The sequence below is a fragment of the Salvelinus fontinalis genome, chromosome 1, assembly GCF_029448725.1.
Source record: "Salvelinus fontinalis isolate EN_2023a chromosome 1, ASM2944872v1, whole genome shotgun sequence".
NCBI lineage: Eukaryota > Metazoa > Chordata > Actinopteri > Salmoniformes > Salmonidae > Salvelinus > Salvelinus fontinalis.
Genome location: NC_074665.1, coordinates 42,454,574 through 42,478,376, shown reverse-complemented (window position 1 = coordinate 42,478,376; position 23,803 = coordinate 42,454,574). Strand labels below are relative to the sequence as shown.

Here is a 23,803-nt window from a genome sequence, read left to right as displayed (position 1 = left end):
CTTGCCTTACGAAAAAAATACACAATACCTATTATAATCAAGCCTCAGGAGAGGTAGCCTTGTCCCAGATCAGTTTGTGCTGTATAGCCAACCCCCTATGGTCTTGTTAGGTATACAGCACAACAGATCTAGAACCAGGCTACAGCAGAAAAAATTAAATGGGGGACTTGTTTCTCAGTGTGGAGATAATTTATTTTAGAATGAACTAGAATGAACTAGGTAACAATTATAAACCAACCCTAAACAAAAGAAGAAAAATATACATGTGACTGCGGGTAAATATCTGCGTTGGGGTCCAAAAAAAAAAAATCGCAAAGTTCTACTTCCAGAGTTTCTTAATGGACATGTTCTTCTCGCTGTCCTTCTGCATCACCTGGAAAGACACAAAGGATAGGGGTCATTAGCCGGTGATCATTTACCTTATAAAAAGGAGACATTCTAACACCATCATCCAAGACACACTCCAATTCGCATACTGCCCCCAACAGATCCACAAATGACACAATCCTTCTTGCACTCCACACTTCCCTTTCCTACTTGGACAAAAAGGAACACTACATGATAATGCTGTTCATTGACTACAGCTCAGCATTCAACACCACAATGCCCTGCAAGCTCATCACTAAGCTAAGAACCCTGGGACCTGATGGGACTTCCCCAGGTGGTCAAGGTAGGCAGTGTGGTGCCAGGACAACAACCTCTCCCTCAACATCGGCAAGACAATGGAACTGATCGTAGACTACAGGAAAGGGAGAGCTGAGCACGCCCCCATTCACGTCAACGGGGCTGTAATGGAGCAGGCCGAGAGCTTCAAGTTCCTCATTTCCACATCACTAATGAAAGATCATGGTCCAAACATCCCAACAGTCATGAAGAGGGCACGACAACGCCCCTCGAAAACATTCACTTGCTTGACCATGTTGCAGGTCATAAATTGTTGAATGCAATATTTGCTTTGTGAACTTCAACGGACAGGTGTTGCTCTCCGGTGTTGAGGAAACAAACGTGTGTGTAGTTTAATTTATTCCGCCACTCTGTGACTTGTCTTTTTGATGTCTTTGGAACCAAAAATTTGGACTCATCAGAACAAAGGACAGATTTCCACTGGTCTAATGTCAATTGCTCGTGTTTCTTGAGCCAAGCAAGTCTCTTATTTGTTTACTTTAGTAGTAGTTTCTTTGCAGCATTTCAACGATGAAGGCCTGAGTCACGCAGTCTCATCTGAACAGTTGATGTTGAAATGTGTCTGTTACTTGAACTCTAAAGCATTTATTTCGGCTGCAATTTCTGAGGCTGGTAACTCTAATGAACTTATCCTCTGCAGCAGAGTTAACTCTGGGTCTTCCATTCCTGTGGCGGTCCTCATGAGAGCCAGTTTCATCATAGCGCTTGATGGTTGCACTTGAAGAAACGTTCAAAGTTCTTTAAAGAAAAATCCGTATTGACTGACCATGTCTTAAAGTAATGGACTGTTGTTTCGCTTTGCTTATTTGAGCTGTTCTCCCCATAATATGGACTTGGTCTTTTATCAAAATAGGGCTATCTTCTGTATACCCCCCCACCTTGTCACAACAAAACTGATTGGCTCAAATGCATTAAGAACAAAATAAATTTCAAGTAAACTTTTAACAAGGCACACTTGTTAACTGAAATGAAATCCAGGTGACTACCTCATGAAGCTGGTTGAGTGTGCAACGCTGTCATCAAGGCAAAGGGATGCTAATATGAAGAATCTCAAATATAAAATATATTTGAATGTGTTCACTTTTTTGATTACTACAAGATTCCATATGTGATATTTCATAATTTTTGTCTTCACTATTACTCTATAATAAAGAAAATCCTTGAATGAGTAGGTGTCCAAACTTTTGACTGGCAATTTATTCGGAATGTAGTCAGACCTTTACTTTTACCACATTTTGTTATGTTACAGCCTTATTCTAAAATGATTTAAATATTTTCTCAATCTACACACAATAGCTGATAATGACAAAGTGAAAACGGGTTCATTATTTTTTTGCAAAAAAAGATATAAATACCTTATTTACATAATAAGTATTCAGAGCCTTTGCTAAGACTTGAAATTGAGCTCAGGTGTGTCCTGTTTCCATTGATCATCCTTGAGATGTTTGTACAACTTGATTGCAGTCCAAATGTGGTAAATTCAATTGATTGGACATGATTTGGAAATGCACACCTGTCTATATCAAGTCCCACAGTTGACAGTGCATGTCAGAGCAAAAACCAAGCCATGAGGTCGAAGGATTTGTCTGTAGAACTCCGAGACCGGATTGTCGAGGCACTGATCTGGGGAAGGACACCAAAAAATGTCTGCAGCATTGAAGGTCCCCAAGAACACAGTGGCCTCCATCATTCTTAAATGGAAGAAGTTTGGAACCACCAAGACTCTTCCTAGAGCTGGCCGCCCAGCCAAACTGAGCAATCTGTGGAGAAGGTCCTTGGTCAGGGAGGTGACCAAGAACCCAAAGGCCACCCAAAGTTCAGAACCTTCCAGAAGGACAACCATCTGTAGCACTCACCCAAATCAGGCCTTTATGGTCGAGTGGTCAAACAGAAGCCACTCCTCAGTAAAAGGCACAACAGCCCGCTTACATGCTGACCAGACCGGACACATCGCGTGCGTCGCAAAATAAATTTAGAAATCCATGTTATTCAATTATTGCACCCACACTGCTCACGTGCGCCAACGAGAGTCTGCGTTGCCAAAGGCTAAAATATAACTGTTTTCTATTTCTGACGCAGATCGCGCTGAAAGTCCTGCCTCTCCCATCTCATTGGTTTATAGAAGCAGGTACCCACTTGCCATTTCCTCATTGGTTATACCCACGTGGGTGATTGAAAGACGAAATGTTTTGCCGGTTGTCGTGGTAAAAGTGTAGATGCCAATCACCATATAAGTTCAAAGATGAAAAAGCCTGGAAGGAGGAGAGATGACTAGAAACGATTCGGTTGGCCGCTTTATGTGTGGATTAATTGTCGGAGTAGAAGACCTTGTGCATTTCAGGTAAAATAACAACTCAATGTTTATATCCTAGGACAAATTAGCTAGCAAGTGCAAACTAGCTAAATTGCCATACATGTTTAATGCTTTTCGACCTGCCCCCAAATTTTATGTAATTGGTTCAGAGTTTGTTTTGGTATTTTAACCTGCGTCTCGTGATCGCGTTTGGTGTGGGGGGACAAAATACATTTATGCACGATAGCGCACACGCGCAGCCGGTTTGGGTATCGTGTTAGAGTTTGTCAAAAGGCACCTAAAGACTCAGACCATGAGAAACAAGATTCTCTGGTTAATAGCACACCCAACTACCTACCTCATCACCATATTGTTTTTATTTACTTTTCTGCACACCAGTATTTCTACTTGCACATCATCATCTGCACATCCATGTTAGTTTGTTAAGTTAATTGCTTCACTACTATGGCTTATTTATTGCCTTACGTCCTTACTCCCATTTGCACACTGTATATAGATTTTTCTATTGTGTTATTGACTGTACTTTTGTTTATCCTGTGTGTAACTGTTGTTTTTTGTCGCACTGGTTTGCTTCATTTTGGCCAGGTCGCAGATGTAAATGAGAACTTGTTCTCAACTGGCCAACCTGGTTAAATAAAGGTGAAAAATTATTTTTTTAAAGATTGAACTCTTTGGCCTTAATGCCAAGCCTCACATCTAGAGGAAACCTGGCACCATCCCTACGGTGAAGCATGGTGATGGCAGCATCATACTGTGGGGATGTTTTTCAACAGCAGGGACTGGGAGACTAGTCAGGATCGAGGGGAAGATTAATGGAGCAAAGTACAGAGAGATCCTTGATGAAAATTTGCTCCAGAGCACTCAGGATCTCAGAATGGGGCAAAGGATCACCTTCCAACAGGACAACGACACTAAGCCCACAGCCAAGACAACACAGGAGTGGCTTAGGGACAAGTTTCAATGTCCTTGAGTGGCCCTGCAAAAGCCCGGACCCGATCAAACACCTCTGGAGAGACCTGAAATCCAACCTGACCGAGTTTGAGAGGTTCTGCAGAAAAGAATGGAAGAAACTCCAAATACAGGTGTTACAAGCATACAGCGTCGCCCCAAGAAGACTCGAGGCTGTAATCGCTGCCAAAGGTGCTTAAAAGTGAAGGGTATGAATACTTAGTTGTAGTCGGAAGTTTACACACTCAATAAAAATTTGGTAGCATTGCCTTTGAATTGTTTAACTTAGGTCAAGCGTTTCGACTAGCCTTCAACAAGCTTCCCACAATAAGTTGGGTGAATTTTGGACCATTCCTCCAGACAGAGCTGGTGTAACTGAGTCAGGTTCGTAGGCCTCCTTGCTCACACACGCTTTTTCAGTTCTGCCCACAAATTTTCTATAGGTTTGAGGTCAGGGCTTTGTGATGGCCACTCCAATACCTTGACTTTGTTGTCCTTAAGCCATTTTGCAACAACTTTGGAAGTATGCTTGGGGTCATTGTTCATTTGGAAGACCCATTTGAGACCAAGCTTTAACTTCCTGACTGGTGTCTTGAGATGTTGCTTCAATATATCCACAATTTTCCTCCCTCATGATGCCATCTATTTTGTTAAGTGCACCAATCCCTCCTGCAGCAAAGAACCCCCACAACATGCTGCCACCCCCGTGCTTCACAGTTGGGATGGTGTTCTTCGGCTTGCAAGCATCCCCCTTTTCCTCCAAACATAATGGTCTATATGCCCAAAGAGTTCTATTTTTGTTTCCTCTGACCAGAGGACATTTATCCAAAAAGTATGATCTTTGTCCCCATGTGTTGTTGCAAACCATAGTCTTGCTTTTTTAATGGCAGTTTTGGAGCAGTGGCTTCTTCCTTGCTGAGCGGTATAGGACTTGTTATCGATATAGGACTTGTTATAGTGTGGATATACACTGCTCAAAAAAAAAAAGGGAACACTTAAACACAATGTAACTCCAAGTCAATCACACTTCTGTGAAATCAAACTGTCCACTTAGGAAGCAACACTGATTGACAATAAATTCCACATGCTGTTGTGCAAATGGAATAGACAAAAGGTGGAAATTATAGGCAATTAGCAAGACACCCCCAATAAAGGAGTGATTCTGCAGGTGGTGACCACAGACCACTTCTCAGTTCCTATGCTTCCTGGCTGATGTTTTGGTCACTTTTGAATGCTGGTGGTGCTCTCACTCTAGTGGTAGCATGAGACGGAGTCTACAACCCACACAAGTGGCTCAGGTAGTGCAGCTCATCCAGGATGGCACATCAATGCGAGCTGTGGCAAGAAGGTTTGCTGTGTCTGTCAGCATCTTCACAAGGTCCTTTGCCGTTGTTCTGAGATTGATTTGCACTTTTCGCACCAAAGTACGTTCATCTCTAGGAGACAGAACGCATCTCCTTCCTGAGCAGTATGACGGCTGTGTGGTCCCATGGTGTTTATGCTTGCATACCATTGTTTGTACAGATGAATGTGGTACCTTCAGGCGTTTGGAAATGACTCCCAAGGATGAACTAGACTTGCGGAGGTCTACAATTTTTTGATGAGGTCTTGCCTGATTTCTTTCGATTTTCCCATGAAGTCAAGCAAAGAGGCACTGAGTTTGAAGGTAGGCCTTGAAATACATCCACAGGAACATCTCCAATTGACTCAAATTATGTCTATCAGAAGTTTCTAAAGCCATGACAACATTTTCTGGAATTTTCCAAGCTGTTTAAAGGCACAGTCAACTTAGTGTATGTAAACTTCTGACCCACTGGAATTGTGATACAGTGAATTATAAGTGAAATAATCTGTCTGTAAACAACTGTTGGAAAAAGTACTTGTCATGCAAAGAATTCCTAACCGACTTGCCAAAACTATAGTTTGCTAACAAGAAATTTGAGGAGTGGTTGAAAAACGAGTCAATGACTCCAACCTAGGTGTATGTAAACTTCCGACTTCAACTGTATGTAAATGTCATATCATCTTTTTATTTTTAATAACTTTGCAAAAATGTTGAAAAACCTGTTTTTGCTTTGTCATTATGGGGTAGTGTGTGTAGATTGATGAGATAAAAACGATTTAATTTTAGAATAAGGTTGTAACGTAACAAAATGAGGATAAAGTCATGGGCTCTGAATACTTTTCCCGAATGCACGGTACATAGACTGCATAACTAAAATGATGTGGACACCTGCCGAACATTTCATTCCAAAATCATTGGCATTTGCTGCTATAATAGCCTCCACTCTTCTGGGAAGGCTTTCCACTAGTAGTTGGAAAATTGCTGCGGGGACTTGCTGCGATTCAGCCACAAGTGCATTTAGTGAGGTCGGGCACAGATGTTGGGCGATTAGACTTGGCTCGCAGTTGAGGTCAGGGCTCTGTGCAGGTCAGTCAAGTTCTTCCACACCAATCTTGACAAACATTTTCTGTATGGACCTCGCTTTGGGCACAGGGGTATTGTGATGCTGGAACAGGAAAGGGCCTTGCCCAAACTGCTGCCACAAAGTTAAAAGCGCAGAATCCTCTAGAATGTCATTGCAAGCTGTTGCGTCTCCCTTCAGATCTCCCTTCACTGGAACTAAGGGGCCTAACCTGAACCATGAAACAATCCCAGAACATCATTCCTCTTGGCACTATGCATTGGCGCAGGTAGCGTTCTTCTGACATCCGCCAAACCCATATTCATCCGTCGGACTGCCAGGTGGCTAAGCATGATTCATCACTCCAGAGAACGCGTTTCCACTGCTCCAGAGCGCAATGGTGGTGAACTTTACATCACCCCAGCTGACACTTGGCATTGCGCATGGTGATCTTAGGCTTTTTTATGTGCTTCAGCACTCGGCGGTCCCGTTCTGTGAGCTTGTGTGGCCTACCACTTTGCGGCTGAGCCATTGTTGCTCCTAGACGTTTCCATTTCACAATAACACTTAGTTGACCGGGAAATTTCTAGCAGGGCAGAAATTTGACAAACTGACTTGTTGGAAAAGTTGCATCTTATGACAGTGCCATGTTGAAAGTCACTGAGCGCTTCAGTAAGGCCATTCTACTGACAATGTTTGTCTATGGAGATTGCATGACTGTGCTCAATTTTATAAACCTGTCAGCAATGGGTGTGGCTGAAATGGCAGAATCCACTGTTTTGAAGAGGTGTCCACATACTTTTGTATATATTGTGTGCCTACCTCAATTATCTCCTACCCCTGCACATCAACTCAGTACTATTAACCCTTGTACATAGCGTTACTCATTGTGTATCTATTACTTATATTGAACGTTTTACTTTACTATTATTTCTCTATTTTCTTTCTCTTTGCATTGTTGGGAAGGGCCCATAAGTAAGCATGTGACAAATAACATTTTATTTTATTATCAGTGATAAGCAAAACGAAACAAATCAAGGGGAAAAGGATTTGTCTGTCCATTTTAATGATAAGATAGATGTAAGTTTGTCTGACCCAAATCTGTTTGAGCTGTGTATAGTCAACTCCTATATAGTTGTTGTCACGTCAGTTTTGGCATGACAATGAGCACAGTAGTTGGAAAGACAAACAGATCTGAGAACAGTATAGATATAAGAATGTACACCTAATCTCTGATCAACACTAGTTAGTAACGATATATAAGGAATGTGGGGATAAGAGGAATAAGGTAAAACCGAGACAAACGGTCTCTTGGAGAGTGATGGACAGTGAGAGAGACAGATAAACAGGACAGAAGACTAACCTTGGCAACAGCCATCTCAAAGTCCTCCTGGTTGACGTGCACTCTCCTCTCCCTGAGGGCGTACATCCCAGACTCTGTGCACACACCCTGAGACGTAAGAGGGAACAGAAACACAAATACAGGTTTACCATGGTGAAATAACAATGACATAGTGACAAAGTCATTAAGACCCACAGTGGTCGAACACTAAGGCACTCCAGAAACAGGGTGACAAATTCCTAGGCTAGAGGTTTCAGGATGGCTAATTTGACATATTCTGCCCTTGTGCATATGCAAGCCCTAATGTGGTGGGCCCCATTCTATAACTTGGGGAGTATCAAGTCAGTGGGTATTCTATTATAATATTCTAGTCATACCTCGTAAATGTAAAACCCTGTGGGACGTGTCCACTACACTGAACTAGACAAAATGTAAAATGGTTAAACAGATCCCCACCGGTTCCCAAAATGGGGGTCCGACCCAGGTTTGGGGGGGGGGGGGGGGGGGGGGGGGGGGGTTGTGAGTGTTTAACTGAATATATTCATTCACATAATAGGCTACACCATTTGTATTTGATATACCTTTGCCAATTTGATCTCGTTACTAACATAGACTAGTATTTGGTGCAACACCATAGGCCTCGAAATAACTGAATCTGTGGGTCAAAAACTAAAAGTTGAGCGTCTTGACCAGCAAGCACTCATTTAATCTTCTCCGATTTTGCCTGGCAAAAACAGAGTACATGTTTGTATTGTCCATACAGTATTCACACCCCTCGACCTTTTCTACATTTTGGTGTGTTACAAAGACGGATAAAGACGGATTTAAATTGTCATCATTTGTCAACGATCTACACAAAATAGATCGCAATAAAATAAGACACTAATATACAGAGTGTACAAAACATTAGGAACACTTGCACTTTCCATGAAAGACTGACCAGGTGAAAGCTATGATTATTTATGTCACTGTTAAATCCACTTCAAATCACTGTAGATGAAGGGGCAGAGACAGGTTAAAGAAATTTTTAAGACTTGATACAATTGAGACATGGTTTGTGTGCAGTACCAGTCAAACGTTTGGACACACCTCATTCCAGGGTTTTTGTTTTTCTACATTTTAGAATAGTGAATACATCAAAACTATGAAATAACACATGGAATCATGTAGTAACCACTAAAGTGTTAAACAAAATATATTTTATATTTGAGATTCTTCAAAGTAGCCACCCTTTGCCTTGATGACAGCTTTGCACACCTGGCATTCTCTCAACCAGCTTCATGAGGTAGTCACGTGGAATTCATTTCAATTAACTGGTGTGCCTGGTTAAAAGTTACTTTGTGGAATTTTTCCTTTTTAATGCGTTTCAGCCAGTCACTTCTGTTGTGACATGGTAGGGCCGGTATGCAGAAGATAGCCCTATTTGGTAAAAGAACAAGTCCAATATTACGACAAGAACAGCTCAAATAAGCAAAAAGAAAAGACTGTCCATCATTACTTTAAGACATGAAGGTCAGTCAATCCTCAAGTGCAGTCGCAAAAACCATCAAGCGCTATGATGAAACTGGCTCTGAGGACCGCCACAGGAAAGGAAGACCCAGAGTTACCTCTGCTGCAGAGGGTAAGTTCATTGGAATTAACTGCACCTCAGATTGAAGCATTTATTTGGGCTGCAGAGTTCAAGTAACAAACACATCAACATTAATTAACTGTTCAGAGGAGACTGCATGAATTCAGGCCTTCATTGCTGCAAAGAAACCACTACTAAAAGGACACTGGCTTGGGCCAAGAAACATGAGCAATGGACATGAAGACTGGTGGAAATCAGTCCTTTGGTCTGGAGTCCAAATCTCAAAGCAGCAATTATAGCCGAGAGACTTTCTAGGCAAGTCAGAGCTTTGCACACCTGGATTGTAGAATATTTGTCCATATATATATATATATTTTTTATATTTTTTTTTGGTAGACAGCCAAAGTGCAGTGGCGAACCGTCATTCAAGGGCAGAGCAAAAAAAAAGGCTTGCCTGTTTGTTATTTCGGCAATGTGTCACATCTCAGTTTGCAAACAATGTCAAAAACAATATACACTGCTCAAAAAAATAAAGGGAACACTTAAACAACACAATGTAACTCTAAGTCAATCACACTTCTGTGAAATCAAAATGTCCACTTAGGAAGCAACACTGATTGACAATAAATTTCACATGCTGTTGTGCAAATGGAATAGACAACAGGTGGAAATTATAGGCAATTAGCAAGACACCCCCCAATAAAGGAGTGGTTCTGCAGGTGGTGACCACAGACCACTTCTCAGTTCCTATGCTTCCTGGCTGATGTTTTGGTCACTTTTGAATGCTGCTGGTGCTTTCACTCTAGTGGTAGCATGAGGCGGAGTCTACAACCCACACAAGTGGCTCAGGTAGTGCAGCTCATCCAGGATGGCACATCAATGCGAGCTGTGGCAAGAAGGTTTGCTGTGTCTGTCAGCGTAGTGTTCAGGGCATGGAGGCGCTACCAGGAGACAGGCCAGTACATCAGGAGATGTGGAGGAGGCTGTAGGAGGGCAACAACCCAGCAGCAGGACCGCTACCTCCGCCTTTGTGCAAGGAGGAGCACTACCAGAGCCCTCCAAAATGACCTCCAGCAGGCCACAAATGTGCATGTGTCTGCTCAAACGGTCAGAAACAGACTCCATGAGGGTGGTATGAGGGCCCGACGTCCACAGGTGGGGGTTGTGCTTACAGCCCAACACCGTGCAAGACGTTTGGCATTTGCCAGAGAACACCAAGATTGGCAAATTCGCCACTGGCGCCCTGTGCTCTTCACAGATGAAAGCAGGTTCACACTGAGCACATGTGACAGACGTGACAGTCTGGAGACGCCGTGGAGAACGTTCTGCTGCCTGCAACATCCTCCAGAATGACCGGTTTGGCGGTGGGTCAGTCATGGTGTGGGGTGGCATTTCTTTGTGGGGCCGCACAGCCCTCCATGGGCTCGCCAGAGGTAGCCTGACTGCCATTAGGTACCGAGAGATCCCTCAGGAGACCATCCGCCACCTCATCAGGAGCATGCCCAGGCGTTGTAGGGAGGTCATACAGATGACAGCCTCATTTTGACTTGTTTTAAGGACATTACATCAATGTTGGATCAGCCTGTAGTGTGGTTTTCCACTTTAATTTTGAGTGTGACTCCAAATCCAGACCTCCATGGGTTGATACACACAAATTATCAATGGAAATCAAATGTGATTGTCAGCACATTCAACTATGTAAAGAAAAAAGTATTTAATAAGAATAGTTCATTCATTCAGATCTAGCATGTGTTATTTTAGTGTTCCCTTTATTTTTTGGAGCAGTGTATATCATTGAGTTAATAAAGCCGCATACAAACATGGACTCTTGTTTGCTTTATTGGGTAAGGGAGCTCCAAAATGCAGGTGTTTCAGCCTAGCTTAGTGCTTTCTGTGGTGGTGGGGTAAGTCAGCAGAAAATACAGAGCCACTCAGGAACATTCAACATTGTCTTGGTAAGCAACTCCAATGTATATTTGGCATTTTAGGTTATTGTCCTGCTGAAAGTTAAATTTGTCTCCTAGTGTCTGGTGGAGAGTGGACAGGTTTTCCTCTAGGATATTGCCTGTGCTTAGCTCTATTCCCTTTATTATTATCCTAAATAAACTCCCTGGTCCTTGACAATAAGTATACCCCTAACATGATGCAGCCACCATCAATCTTGAATATATGAATGGTACTCGTGTTCGATTTGTCCAAAACAAAACTTTGTATTGGGGAGGAAAAGTCAGTTTCTTTGCCACATTCTTTGCAGCATTACTTCAGTGCCCTATTGCAAACACGATGCATGTTCTGGAATATTTTTATTCTGTACAAGTTTACATATTTTCACTCTGCCATTTGTTAATATTGTGGAGTAATTACAATGTTGACGTAGCCTCAGTAACCTCCCAACACAGCCATTAAACTCTCACCATTTTAAAAATCCCCATTGACCTGATGGTGAAATCCCTGAGCTGTTTCCTTCTCTGGCAACCGATTTAGGAAGGGTGCCTATCTTTGTAGTGACTGGGTGTATTGATACACCATCCAAAGCGTAATTAAATCACGTCACCAGGCTCCAAGGGATATTCAATGCCTTTTTTCTTCCCATCTACCAATAGGTGCCCTTGTTTGCGAACCATAGGAAAACCTCCCCTGGTCTTTGAGGTTTAATCTGCTCAATTAACAGATCTTACAGTATATGTGTCGGGTACAGAGAGAGAGAGAGAGAGAGAGAGAGAGAGAGAGAGAGAGAGAGAGAGAGAGAGATCGGGTAGTCATTTAAAAATGACCTCACAATAAGCCAGATGAGTAACTTAGATTGTGGTGCTGAAACTTAAAGCAGCCGCCGTGGCACAATCAAGCGAAAATAGACAGCTCATGGTGCTGAAAGTGGTCAAATCGGAGTAGGCATAATTAATTTCAACAGTCTTCATTTTAATTACTAACAACAAGAGAGATGTGTTGGAGACGATTTCTTCTATTTAAGAAAAATAAAGAGGTAGGCCTACCTGTTTGACAGACAATTAAGACTATAGACTGCTATATCCATAGATTTGTTGGTCACTTCCTCCAACCACCATGAACTCTTTAAATAGACATCCACTGACACGGAGGTAGGCTATTAAGCTAAAACCAAGACTCAAATGGTGGTGTATGAGGGCAATAGGCCAAACTTTTTAAAGATAATTGCAAAAAGCATAAGCCTACCCATTGTTAGCTTAACATTTTGAAGCAAATAAAGCACTTGTGATTATACAATGCATTCGGAAAGTATTCAGACACCTTGACTTTTTCCAAATGTTGTTATGTTTGTTTTATTCTAAAATGGACTAAATTGCTTTTTTTAGTTATCAATCTACACACAATACCCCATAATAGAATTTTGGGGAAAAACAACGAAAGAGCTCAGACGAAGTCCGTGAGGCCGATACGTAAGCTTATAAAAGATCAGTGGTACTATCAAGAGCAGTGTGCGGTTTCCTTTTTCATTAATCTTGTTCAACTGTTGCTATGCACCTGCAAAAAGTTTGCTCCGATGTGCAAGTGCCTTTTGAATTTTGGTTCCAAACTTCATCCATTTAAGAATGATGGAGGCCATTGTGTTCTTGGGGACCTTTAATGCTGCAGAAATGTTTTGGTACTCTCCCCCAGATCTGTTCCGACACAATCCTGTCTCGGAGCTCTACGGTCAATTCCTTCGACCTCATGGCTTGGTTTATGCTCTGGCCTGCACTGTCAACTCTGGGACCTTACATAGACAGGTGTGTGCCTTTCCACATCAAGTGGACTCCAATCAAGTTGTAGAAAAACATCAAGGATGATCAATGGAAACAGGATGCACTTGAGCTCAATTTAGAATATTATAGCAAAGGGTCTGAATACTTATGTAAATAAGGTAACTATTTTTAATAAAAGTGCAAACATAAAAACTGTTTTCGCTTTGTTTTTATGAGGTATTGTGTGTAGATTGATGAGGGAAAATTACTTTAGTCCATTTCAGAATAAGGCTGGAACGTAACAAAATGTGAAAACTCAAAGGGTCTGAATACTTTCAAAGCAATTCATGCACTGTAACATGAATGGCCTTGAGCTCAAAATGCAGGTGTAAAATGTAGTTTATTTCTGTAAATGCGTCATCGTTTATGCATGTAATGACAGGCTTCATTGGTGCAGGGATTGCGGGAGGGGTCTCGAGCTTCGAAGCACTAATTTTTGGGGGGTAGTGGGTCAAAAAGTGATGACCACAGGCCTAATGGGTAGAGGCTAAAATACTTCCCTTACTAGCCCTCATACTTTGAACACCGTTCCAAAGTGTCTCAGCCCTGTGGTAGCCTTCATATGGTTGGCCCCATTCCAAACCTTGTGTCTCAGTCTCTCACCTTAACCTCAGCCCCGGAGGCTCCTGGCATCAGCTCTGCAATCTTCCTCAGGTTAATACCACGCGTCAGGTTCATCTTCCTTGAGTGGATCTTCAGGATGTCCAAACGAGCCTGTGGAGCAGAAATAAATGGGACGGGGCTAGAATTACGACACTGTAGCAGCAAGCTGCTCACATGAAATTGAACGAGTGTCAATGCACACACACATTTCAGAGCGTGAGGAGAGAGCGAGGATGCTGGACTAGACTCAATGGTATAAATCCTTTATTTAAAAATAAATCTTAATTAAAAAAATATATATAAAAAAAATGGTGCCAGAATACAACACTTTATATTCCTGAAGAAATTCTAATAGGGCTGGAAAATGCAAGGGATCTCACTATTAGAAATGATCACGATAATTAGGTTAAGATATGTTATGTATTGCAATTAGATACAGATTTTGCAATTCAATGTACCAAACATATTGCTCACCATATGTCTGCTGCAGAGGTACAAGAGAGCAATGAAGAAACGAGTTTTGAACGGTAATGGAAATAAAAGAGCTGAAAACAAATTGCCTCCAGATTTTAAAAAAAGATGGAGAACCATGAAGGAAAAATACTGGCGTTTTGGTGCAGGTACAGCCAACTAGAGTAAAAATAATATTGCACTATTTTCAAAACCATAAGATATCGTAAAAAATCATATCCCGATATGTAACAATCTATTTTTTTACGATCAGCAAAGAATCTGCTTCATATCACACAGCATTTAAAGGTAATTTCTGATTGACACGACATATGCAACGTTTACCGTGAATGAGGTTTAACAAACATTCCCTTTAAAAAAGGTGCATAGCTGACAGATAGAATCCCGGCCCAAAGGCAGATTTCTACTAGTTGTATATTATTCATATTTGTTTTATCATAATATTTGAGGGGCTAAAAAAACATGCTGGAACAGTACTGACCTCTTCATTGGGAGGTGGGAACTCTATTTTCCTGTCGATGCGGCCGGGCCGGAGCAGGGCAGAGTCCAGGATGTCAATACGGTTGGTGGCCATGATGACCTGAGAAAGCACAAACACAGTATTAGTCCTTTTGGTCTTATTCAGCCTTTTCCATATAGACTTCTTCGGTATGCACTTTTCTATATGTTAGCATGTTAGGCTAACCCTATGTGATCACCTTTAAAAAACATGTTCAATACATTACTTCACGTAAAGGGGAGAAAATATAATTGCAGTGTTAAAGGTAGGTTGTAAATTGCAAGAACATTGGACAGAAAGGGTTTAGGGAATTAACATGCTTGAACACAGAAATTATTCCCAGCTATTCTAGACCAAAAATGTGTTCTATAAATAGAATATGCTAGTATGCAGTATGCTAGCTATAAATAAATATGCTAGTTAGTTCAATCACAATGACTTTGATTACTATAGTCGAGTAGCCTTGCATTTACAATTGCGCAAGTTTCTGTGCATTTTGTTTAGAGGTTCTCTCTAGAAATGGAAACCTTTGAAATCCAAGTATATAGTGAAAACAATAGTTAGCAATGTAACTGGCTAGCAGTCAATGTGGACTTGGGCATCATTCAAAGCAGCAGAAAAATAGAGACAAGTATGAGATGTGATGAGAGTTGCATGAGAGTGATGAGTTCTAAACTTGAAATATTGTTAATTATCAGGTATTCTATTGGAATATTGAGTACCAGTCTAGTTTCTACACCAGAAGTTAATGGTTATCTGTAGGTGGAACGTATTGAGTAAAGGAAATCACATGGCAGGCACTGATAAGAGTGAAGAGATGTGGTTTAGTGAGGGGTGGGGGGGTTGTCGAGGTCGACATTTTTGCTAAATTATTAAAATAAAAACAGAAATATCACATTTACATAAGTATTCAGAACCTTTACTCAGTACTTTGTTGAAGCACTTTTGGCAGCGATTACAGTAAGCACAGGAGCCCCATCGAGCTGGACAGAGCACAGGGTAGTGCAAGGCTGACCCCCAGGGGTCAGCGGGTCTGTATAGATTTTTGTAACATTTGAATTTTGTATCCTTCAAAATGTATGGAATTTCAATAAAAAAAATATATAAATGATTGAAATATTTATCCTAAAATCTAAGAGCAGCTTCATTTAAATTCTTCACAAACTATGGAGAAGTAATTCCTCAGTAGTGTAGCTCCTCCAGGCATGAGGTTGACTACTGTGAAGGGTGCAAGCCTCTCCCTTGGGAAACGTTGCTAGCTGACCAGGCAACAGTGTGAAAGAAGGTAGAGCTTTGTTCCACCTCCTCCCAGGAGTCACTTCCCTCTTCAATTGCTCCTGTTAACAAAAGCACCACTGGGTCTTCCAGCCTATTGACATGCAGCAGCGTGGAGAGGGCGAAGTCATCTCCAATGTTGCGCCACTGGTCTGCCAGGTCAAACTACAGGTTCGGCCCCGCTGCCACCGTGAGACCCAGCGTGGAGACCAGGCACCCCACATCACCAGGCTGAGGGCACTTGCTCTTGATCAGGGAGACGACAAGGTGAGGCAGGGAAGGGGTGAGGGAGAGCGCTCCTCTAGATGGAGCGTCCACAGGCCGAGCTCCAACATGTTCTTCACCAAACTGGGCGACTCTTCTCATGGCCGAGGTAGAGTCATGTCACCGTACTATACAACTGTACTGTTAGAGAGCCCCTCAAACTATTTTCCATTTGCTAGAGTTAAGGGTCTGACTGTCATACTGTGTGGTGTTGGACTACTCTCTCTCCGTACATACAGTACCAGTCAAAAGTTTGGACACCTACTTATTCCAAGGGTTTTTCTTTATATTACCATTTTCTACATTGTAGAAGAGTGAAGAAATCAAAACACTGAATCATTTAACCAAAAGTGTTAAATCTAACTATATTTTATATTATTCAAAGTAGCCACCCTTTGCCTTGAATTGTGTGCAAAGCTGTCATCAAAGCAAAGGGTTGCTATTTGCTATTTGCTATTTAAATTTAGACTTTTTTGGTTACTACATGATTCCATGTGTTATTTCATAGTTCTACAATATGGAAAATAGTACAAATAGATCCTTGAATGAGTGGGTGGTCAAACTTTTGACAGGTACTGTACATACGGTCCACCCCCACCCTCCAGCGTCCTAGAGAGGAACCACGCTGACGGGTCCGAGGCTGTGGGAGGCGCTATGGTGCCCTGCCTTTACCAGCTGGCTGACAGTGTCTCACGATCAACGTCTCCCCGTCTATCTGCCCCAGATAGATGTGGACATCAGTTTGGAGCCAGTGCGTCAGCAGCCTCAGAAGAGGTAAAAACACTGAAGTGCTCAACATGGACACAAATGCTTTTAGTCATTAAAATATTCATTTTGAAAACATTAAAATCAGTAATGTTGTTTAAACTATACCAAAGAGTTTCTAAACCCAGAGGTCCAACATCACGATACTTCCGAGAACGCTTTGCAAAGCAGACACGAAAGACCAGACCTGAGTTTGGGAAATCAATGAGATTATTATTCCTTAGTTTTTAGAAATCAAGAAATTTAACAAGGCAACACCTAGATTCGCGCCAACGTCTTAAGTAGCTGAACATGTTAAATATTACACTAGCCTCTTTAAAAGTATGGTTGGGCAGTATCCAGATTTCAATACCTTCATACTATGCATGGGCCATCCCAGGATATACGGTATTACCGGTAGTGCATAAGGGGCGCTATTTTTAAAAGCAAAAAAAAAAGTAACTTATCAGAATGACAAAACGCTAACAAGTACACTACATGACCAAAAGTATGTGGACACTTGCTCGTCGAACATCTCATTCCAAAATTATGGGCATTAATACGGAGTTGGTCCAGCTTTGCTGCAATAGCAGCCTCCACTCTTCTGGGAAGTCTTTCCACTAGATGTTGGAGAACTGCTGCAGGGACCTGCTTCCATTCAGCCACAAGAGCATTAGTGAGGTCGGGCACTGATGTTGGGAGATTAGGCTTGGCTTGCAGTCGGAGTTCCAATTCATCCCAAGATGTTCGATGGGGAAACAGGTAAGGGCCTTCCCCAAACTGTTGCCACGAAGTTGAAAGCACAGAATCGTCTAGAATGTCATTGTATGCTGTAGCATTAAGATTCAGTGATGAAAAACAGCCCCAGACCATTATCCTTCCTCCAAACTTTAGTTGGCACTATGCATTGGGGCAGATAGTGTACTCCTGGCATCCGACAAACAAACATTTATCAGTCGGACTGCCAGATGGTGAAGTGTGATTAATCACACCAGAGAACGCTTTTCCACTGCTCCAGAGTCCAATGGCGGCGAGCTTTACACCACTCCAGCCGATGCCTGGCATTGCGCATGATGATCTCAGGCTTGTGTGCGGCTGCTCGGCCATGGAAACCCATTTCATGAAGCTTACGACGAACAGTTCTTGTGCTGACGTTGCTTCCAGAGGCAGTTTGGGACTCTAGTGATTGTTGCAACAGAGTACAGAAGATATTTACGCACGGCATGCTTCAGCACTCGGCAGTCCCATTCTGTGAGCTTATGTGGCCGTTGTTGCTCCTAGACGTTTCCACTGCACAATAACAGCACTTAGTTGTCCGGTGCTTAGTTGTCCACATCTAAGATGTGCCAAATTGATTTGGCACATCTTAGATAGTTAAATTAATAGTTATAAGATATATTGCTGGCAAACAGTGTAACTTGTCCCCTCACTTAAGTTGCACTGCTGAGAGAACTCACCTCACAAAGCTCCCATTTTGCTTTTTGTGCTTCTTTATAAAAAAACACACATGGCTGGCTCAAACCTCTTGAGAAAATATATAGTACCGGTAAGCTTCATATTAAAAAATTATCTAACGAGAAATTATGAATGCGATCTGCTTTATCTATTATAACGGTGTGTGTCATACACTCCGTCCCTAGGAGGGGTGCGTCACTTGAGTGGGTTGAGTCACTGACGTGATCTTCCTGTCTGGGTTGGCGCCCCCCTTTGGTTTGTGCCGTGGCGGAGATCTTTGTGGGCTATACTCGGCCTTGTCTCAGGATGGTAAGTTGGTGGTTGAAGATATCCCTCTAGTGGTGTGGGGGCTGTGCTTTGGCAAAGTGGGTGGGGTTATATCCTTCCTGTTTGGCCCTGTCCGGGGGTATAATCGGATGGGGCCACAGTGTCTCCTGACCCCTCCTGTTTCAGCCTCCAGTATTTATGCTGCAGTAGTTAATGTGTCGGGGGGCTAGGGTCAGTATGTTATATCTGGAGTACATCTCCTGTCTTATCCGGTATCCTGTGTGAATTTAAGTATGCTCTCTCTAATTCTCTCTTTCTTTCTCTCTCCCGGAGGACCTGAGCCCTAGGACCATGCGTCAGGACAACCTGACATGATGACTCCTTGCTGTCGCCAGTCCACCTGGCCTTGCTGTTGCTCCAGTTTCAACTGTTCTGCCTGCAGCTATGGAACCCTGACCTGTTCACCAGACGTGCTACCCGTCCCAGACTTTCTATATAATCATCTTCATTAAAAAAAAAACTAGTTCTGTCTGTTTATAGCATCAGAGAACATCCAAATACAGATTGATAGGTTGCAGAGGGCTAGAGTGGGTGGGAGGACAGTGAGTAGAGGACAATAGAGTAGCTATAGTGTGATTGATGATGAGCGTAGAAAGAAAGTGTTGTCAGACAGTACCAACAGGAGAGTGACAGAAATCAATCAGCGGAGAGAAGCGGTGCCAAGTGTGTTGTAGCAGAGGAATAGGATACACATTAAGTAAAGGGGCAGAGAAGGTGTGTGGTGTTATATAGAGTGATCGTGTTATTGTAGATTAGGCCACATTATAAAGCATAAGACGACAGTGATGTATCTGTGTGTATGTACGTGTCACCCACTTTGATGTTCTTGGTGGCCTCGAAGCCATCCAGCTGGTTCAGCAGCTCCAGCATGGTCCTCTGCACCTCGCTGTCGCCCCCGCTGCCCCCCTCCAGACGCGACGAGCCGATCGAGTCAATCTCGTCCATGAAGATGATAGAGGGCGCATGCTCGCGGGCCATGACGAACAGCTCGCGCACCATGCGGGCACCTGGGATGGGGAAGACAGAGCAGAGTTACAGCCAGCAGTGTGATGTTAGTGGAAAAACAAATAATAAATGGACTGAAATGGGCTTAAACGTGCTGGAGCTGGCTAAACAGCAGGCTGTTTGGAGAACGGAAGCAGCAAAATATCTCCCCGATTCTGGAAATCCCGTCATTACGGAATTACTAGACACTTGGGAAACCTGTCGAACGGTTACCAAAATGGCTGACTGAATGATCATTGATGACTCACCCTCTCCAATAAACTTCTGCACCAGCTCCGAGCCAGAAACCCTGATAAAGGTGCAGTCGGTGTGGTGGGCCACGGCTCTGGCCAGCAGGGTCTTCCCTGTGCCTGGGGGTCCGTACAGCAGCACACCCTGGTGGTGAGACACACAAGGGAGGCTAGACATCCCAAAACATGACAGAGTGCATCTCAAACGTCATGATGGATTTTAGTATAATTGTACTAGAATTAACTGGTGTCACTTTTTTCTGTTCTTTCTGGGAATCAATAGTACTGAGGTTAATGTGTGATAAATGCTGTGTGGCATTGACAGAACAATACCTTAGGACAACCAACACGGTATGAAAAAGTCTGACAAACATTTGATTTTGGGAGTGTTGTATCCTTAAGATAGTACAAGGTCAAGTCAAATGCAAAAAGCAATTGTTTTAGTTCACCTTCAAAGCTCATAGTGTGTACTGGGTAACATATACAGTTGATATGACCTGTGAATTAACCAATAACCCAATAAAGGGCCACCCACCTTGGGCTGTGCAATGCCGAGAGCCTCGAAGAGCTCTGGGTGCTTGACTGGCAGCTCGATCACTTCCTTGATCTCCTTGATCTGCTTGTCCAGGCCACCAATCATCTCGTAGGTGGAGTCAGGTACCTTCTCCACCATCATGAGTGAGACCAGCGGGTCCACCTTGTTGGGCAGGATCTTGTGCAGGGTGTAGCTGTCGTTGCGCAGCGCCACACGGCAATTTGGAGTCACCTGGTAGGAATGGGCAGCGGGGTAAATCAGTGTGATACAGTCCTGAATCATGAGGAAGTATGTTGCATTTATTCCTAATTTCAGTTGTGTTATGTTTTTTCTTTCTGTCCAGCCACCTGAATTGGATGGGGATATTTGTTGTTCAACTGAATTTTGTTCCCTTAACACTCAAACCAATTTGACAAAAACAAATACTATAGTTAAATTATTGGTTGTGTGTTACTAATCTGTCTGTACACAGATGTACATGTACCTTTGTACATATAAACATTAAGTTCTCATCACATTGGGGTCAAATATCAACAACGTGTCCATACTTACATCATTGATGTCAATGTTCTTATCCACATCTACGACAAATTTCCCCTCTGGATGGACCTGGAGACAATTAAGTAGTTACAGTAGTAAACTGTCAGTGTCATCTAGATGCAACTACAGTATACAACTGTAAAAATTTGTTAGGCCTACATTTCTGCAAAACAAGGATACTCTACACACCTTGACCAGCACTTTCTTTTTGTCCATGGCCCTCACCACCTCTCCAACATATGAACCTTGCTCCTGTAGCAACTGCAGCTCCTCACGAAGGAGACGCACTAGGGACAAAGCAAATAGATTTGAACAATGACTGCCAATTCATAAAGTGCATGTTTCTGAGTGCTTTTTTGTTTGAGTGCAATCAATTTACTTAGTCTGACAACATTTACATTTTATAAGCCACAATTACTGCTACAATTAAGTTGTCACAATTAAGTACTAGCTAGCTACACTGTTTGAAGTTCAGCTGGTTTTTTTTGTTCAATTAAAAAGTGCTGGATAGCTAACAATCATTCCTACCTTTTGCATTGAGTTCATTCCTCTGAGCCTGTAGACGTCTGAGATTCTGACTTTTGTCATTCACTGTCAACTGGAAGCAGAAAGACCAGATACTTCTAATCTTGACAAAGGATATTAGCAGTGTCACTATGGTGTCAATAGACAAGGTTTAACTAACAGTCAATTTAACGAAAATCTGTGTTTGCTTACCTGTAACTCTTCGATTTTAGACAGATAGTATTGCCGGAGACCAGAACCACCTTTACTGTCCTCCATCTCCATCTGCAAAACACAGTCAGACATGCAATAACAGTGAGATCCTTTAACTTTGTTGTAAAGTTGTCAAGTAAACAACGTAGCTAGCTAATGTTAGCTTGCTGGCTAATTAGCTAACATCATGGTGGCTAACGTTGTAGCTAGCTGTACAGGCCTAATTATATAGCAAAACCCGAAATTAACATTTACCAAATACACCTCTAGGAAATATAGCCGGCTAAATATGTACTACAGTTAACTGACATGGTTAATATACGCAGTTAACGTCAGCTAGCTACAAAACATAAAGTATTTAAAAGTATCTTTACTAAAGAAGCTAAAGCGTTAGGCGTAATAGCTAGGTAGCAATACTTTTGTTAATTTTACTTAACTTATGCTGAGTCATTTATAGCCACAAATAAGGAATGTCATTGAAGCAAACGATCAATTAGATTAGCTAACGTTAGCTAGCTTTCTAGTTTGCTAAAAGTAGATCACTAGCTAGCTAACGTTAGTTTACAATGAGACAGCAAACCGTCAGGATTCTCTATTTTGACAACTGTTTTGTTCTCTTCAAAACGGTTTTATCAACTTCTGACAAGTACCAACTTCACAGAACACAATGTTAAGTGTCTCTATTCAATGCCGTATCTACAACATTCCCCAAGTGTGAACAACTCATAATAAAGTAAGGACAAAAAAAATCACTTACATGATGGTCCATTCCGTCCAGCGCCATCTTAAAAATCAAAACTTCCGTTGGACGAAAGCGTTCTTCCGAAACACAAATCTCTTCTTCAGTAAATGTTTTTACTATTAAAATTGAAGCTTACTGCCGCCTGCTGTACTGGAGGTGTAGTACAGTCAAACACTAAACTGAAATGAAGGTAATAATATAATATTAAAAGCAAGTTTATGATCTTTTTATGTCATTGTTGCAAATACCATAACTATTTCGAGAAGCTGTGCCAGCCAAATTTGTTGAAGACTGTAAAATCAATTTGCATGGTCCTTGGAGTGGGCCTGATGTACCATATTAGCTATATCAATACCGTGCAATATACATACACGGAGCGTACAAAACATTAGCAACACCTGCTCTTTCCATAACAGACTGATCAGGTCAATCCAGGTGAAAGCTATGATCCCTTATTGATGTCACCTGTTAAATCTACTTCTATCAGTGTAGATGAAGGGGAAGAGACAGGTTATTGAAAGAGTTGTAAGCCTTGAGACATGTGTATGTGTGCCATTGAGGGTGAATTGGCAAGACAAAACATTTAAGTGCCATTGAACAGGGTATAGAGTAGGTGCCAGGCACACCGGTTTGAGTGTGTCAAGAACTGCAACACTGCTGGGCTTTTCACACTCAACAGTTTCCCGCGTGTATCAAGAATGGTCCACCACCCAAAGGACACCCAGCCAACTTGACACAACCGTGGGAAGCATTCAAGTCAACAAGGGCCAATATCCCTGTGGAATGCTTTTGACACCTTGTAGAGTCCAAACCCTGACAAATTGAATTCTGAGAGCAAAAGGGTGTGTAACTCAGTATTAGGAAGGTTTTCCTAATATTTTGTACACTCAGTGTATAGGATAAATAATTATTTAAGTTTTGAATGCATTTCAAAGAGACTGGCATTGAGTATATGTTCTCTGACTTATAAGTTAAACAGACTGGCTTGTCTATTCCAACACAAGTTTGTTCAAGCCAACTCCTAGCAGCACACAAGGACATACATGTGTAGTTAGTTTGGCCGTTATTGGAGAGTAATAAACAGGAAAGACCAGTCATACCGGTTTAAGCAATCCTTTTCTGTAAACGGCAACAGGCTTCTTAACCAGCCTGAACACGAACACATTGGGCTTGCACGAGAGGCCAGCTCTTAAGCCTCCTCTGTACAGCTTAAAACATAGCCTGGTCCCAGATCTGTTTGTGGTGTATAACCAACACATTTAAAAGGTTAACTATTATTTTTATTTTTTTACAAACAAATCTGTATTTTGGATGTAAATGGTATGTTATGGAAGTGTTCAGACACTTTTTTTGCAATTTCACATGTTTTTTG

General features: G+C 42.1%; 1 protein-coding gene across 2 annotated transcripts; it reads right to left on the bottom strand.

Annotated features, from left to right (window-relative positions):
* Window positions 1–206: 206 nt before the first annotated feature.
* Window positions 207–22,548, bottom strand: psmc5 (proteasome 26S subunit, ATPase 5). 2 transcript variants are annotated; one of them, XM_055921902.1, is made up of 12 exons: window positions 22,447–22,548; window positions 21,690–21,761; window positions 21,501–21,570; window positions 21,162–21,259; window positions 20,985–21,041; window positions 20,433–20,663; window positions 19,916–20,042; window positions 19,479–19,669; window positions 14,580–14,678; window positions 13,628–13,738; window positions 7,715–7,801; window positions 207–373 (listed from the first exon to the last, which is right to left on the bottom strand). In XM_055921902.1, exons 1-12 carry the CDS (start codon window positions 22,471–22,473, stop codon window positions 320–322), a joined length of 1,224 nt encoding a protein of 407 aa, XP_055777877.1. In that variant the 5' UTR covers window positions 22,474–22,548; the 3' UTR covers window positions 207–319. The 2 variants fall into 2 exon arrangements, with proteins under 2 accessions (XP_055777877.1, XP_055777882.1); XM_055921907.1 differs by lacking the exon at window positions 22,447–22,548 and adding an exon at window positions 22,270–22,400.
* Window positions 22,549–23,803: the final 1,255 nt, after the last annotated feature.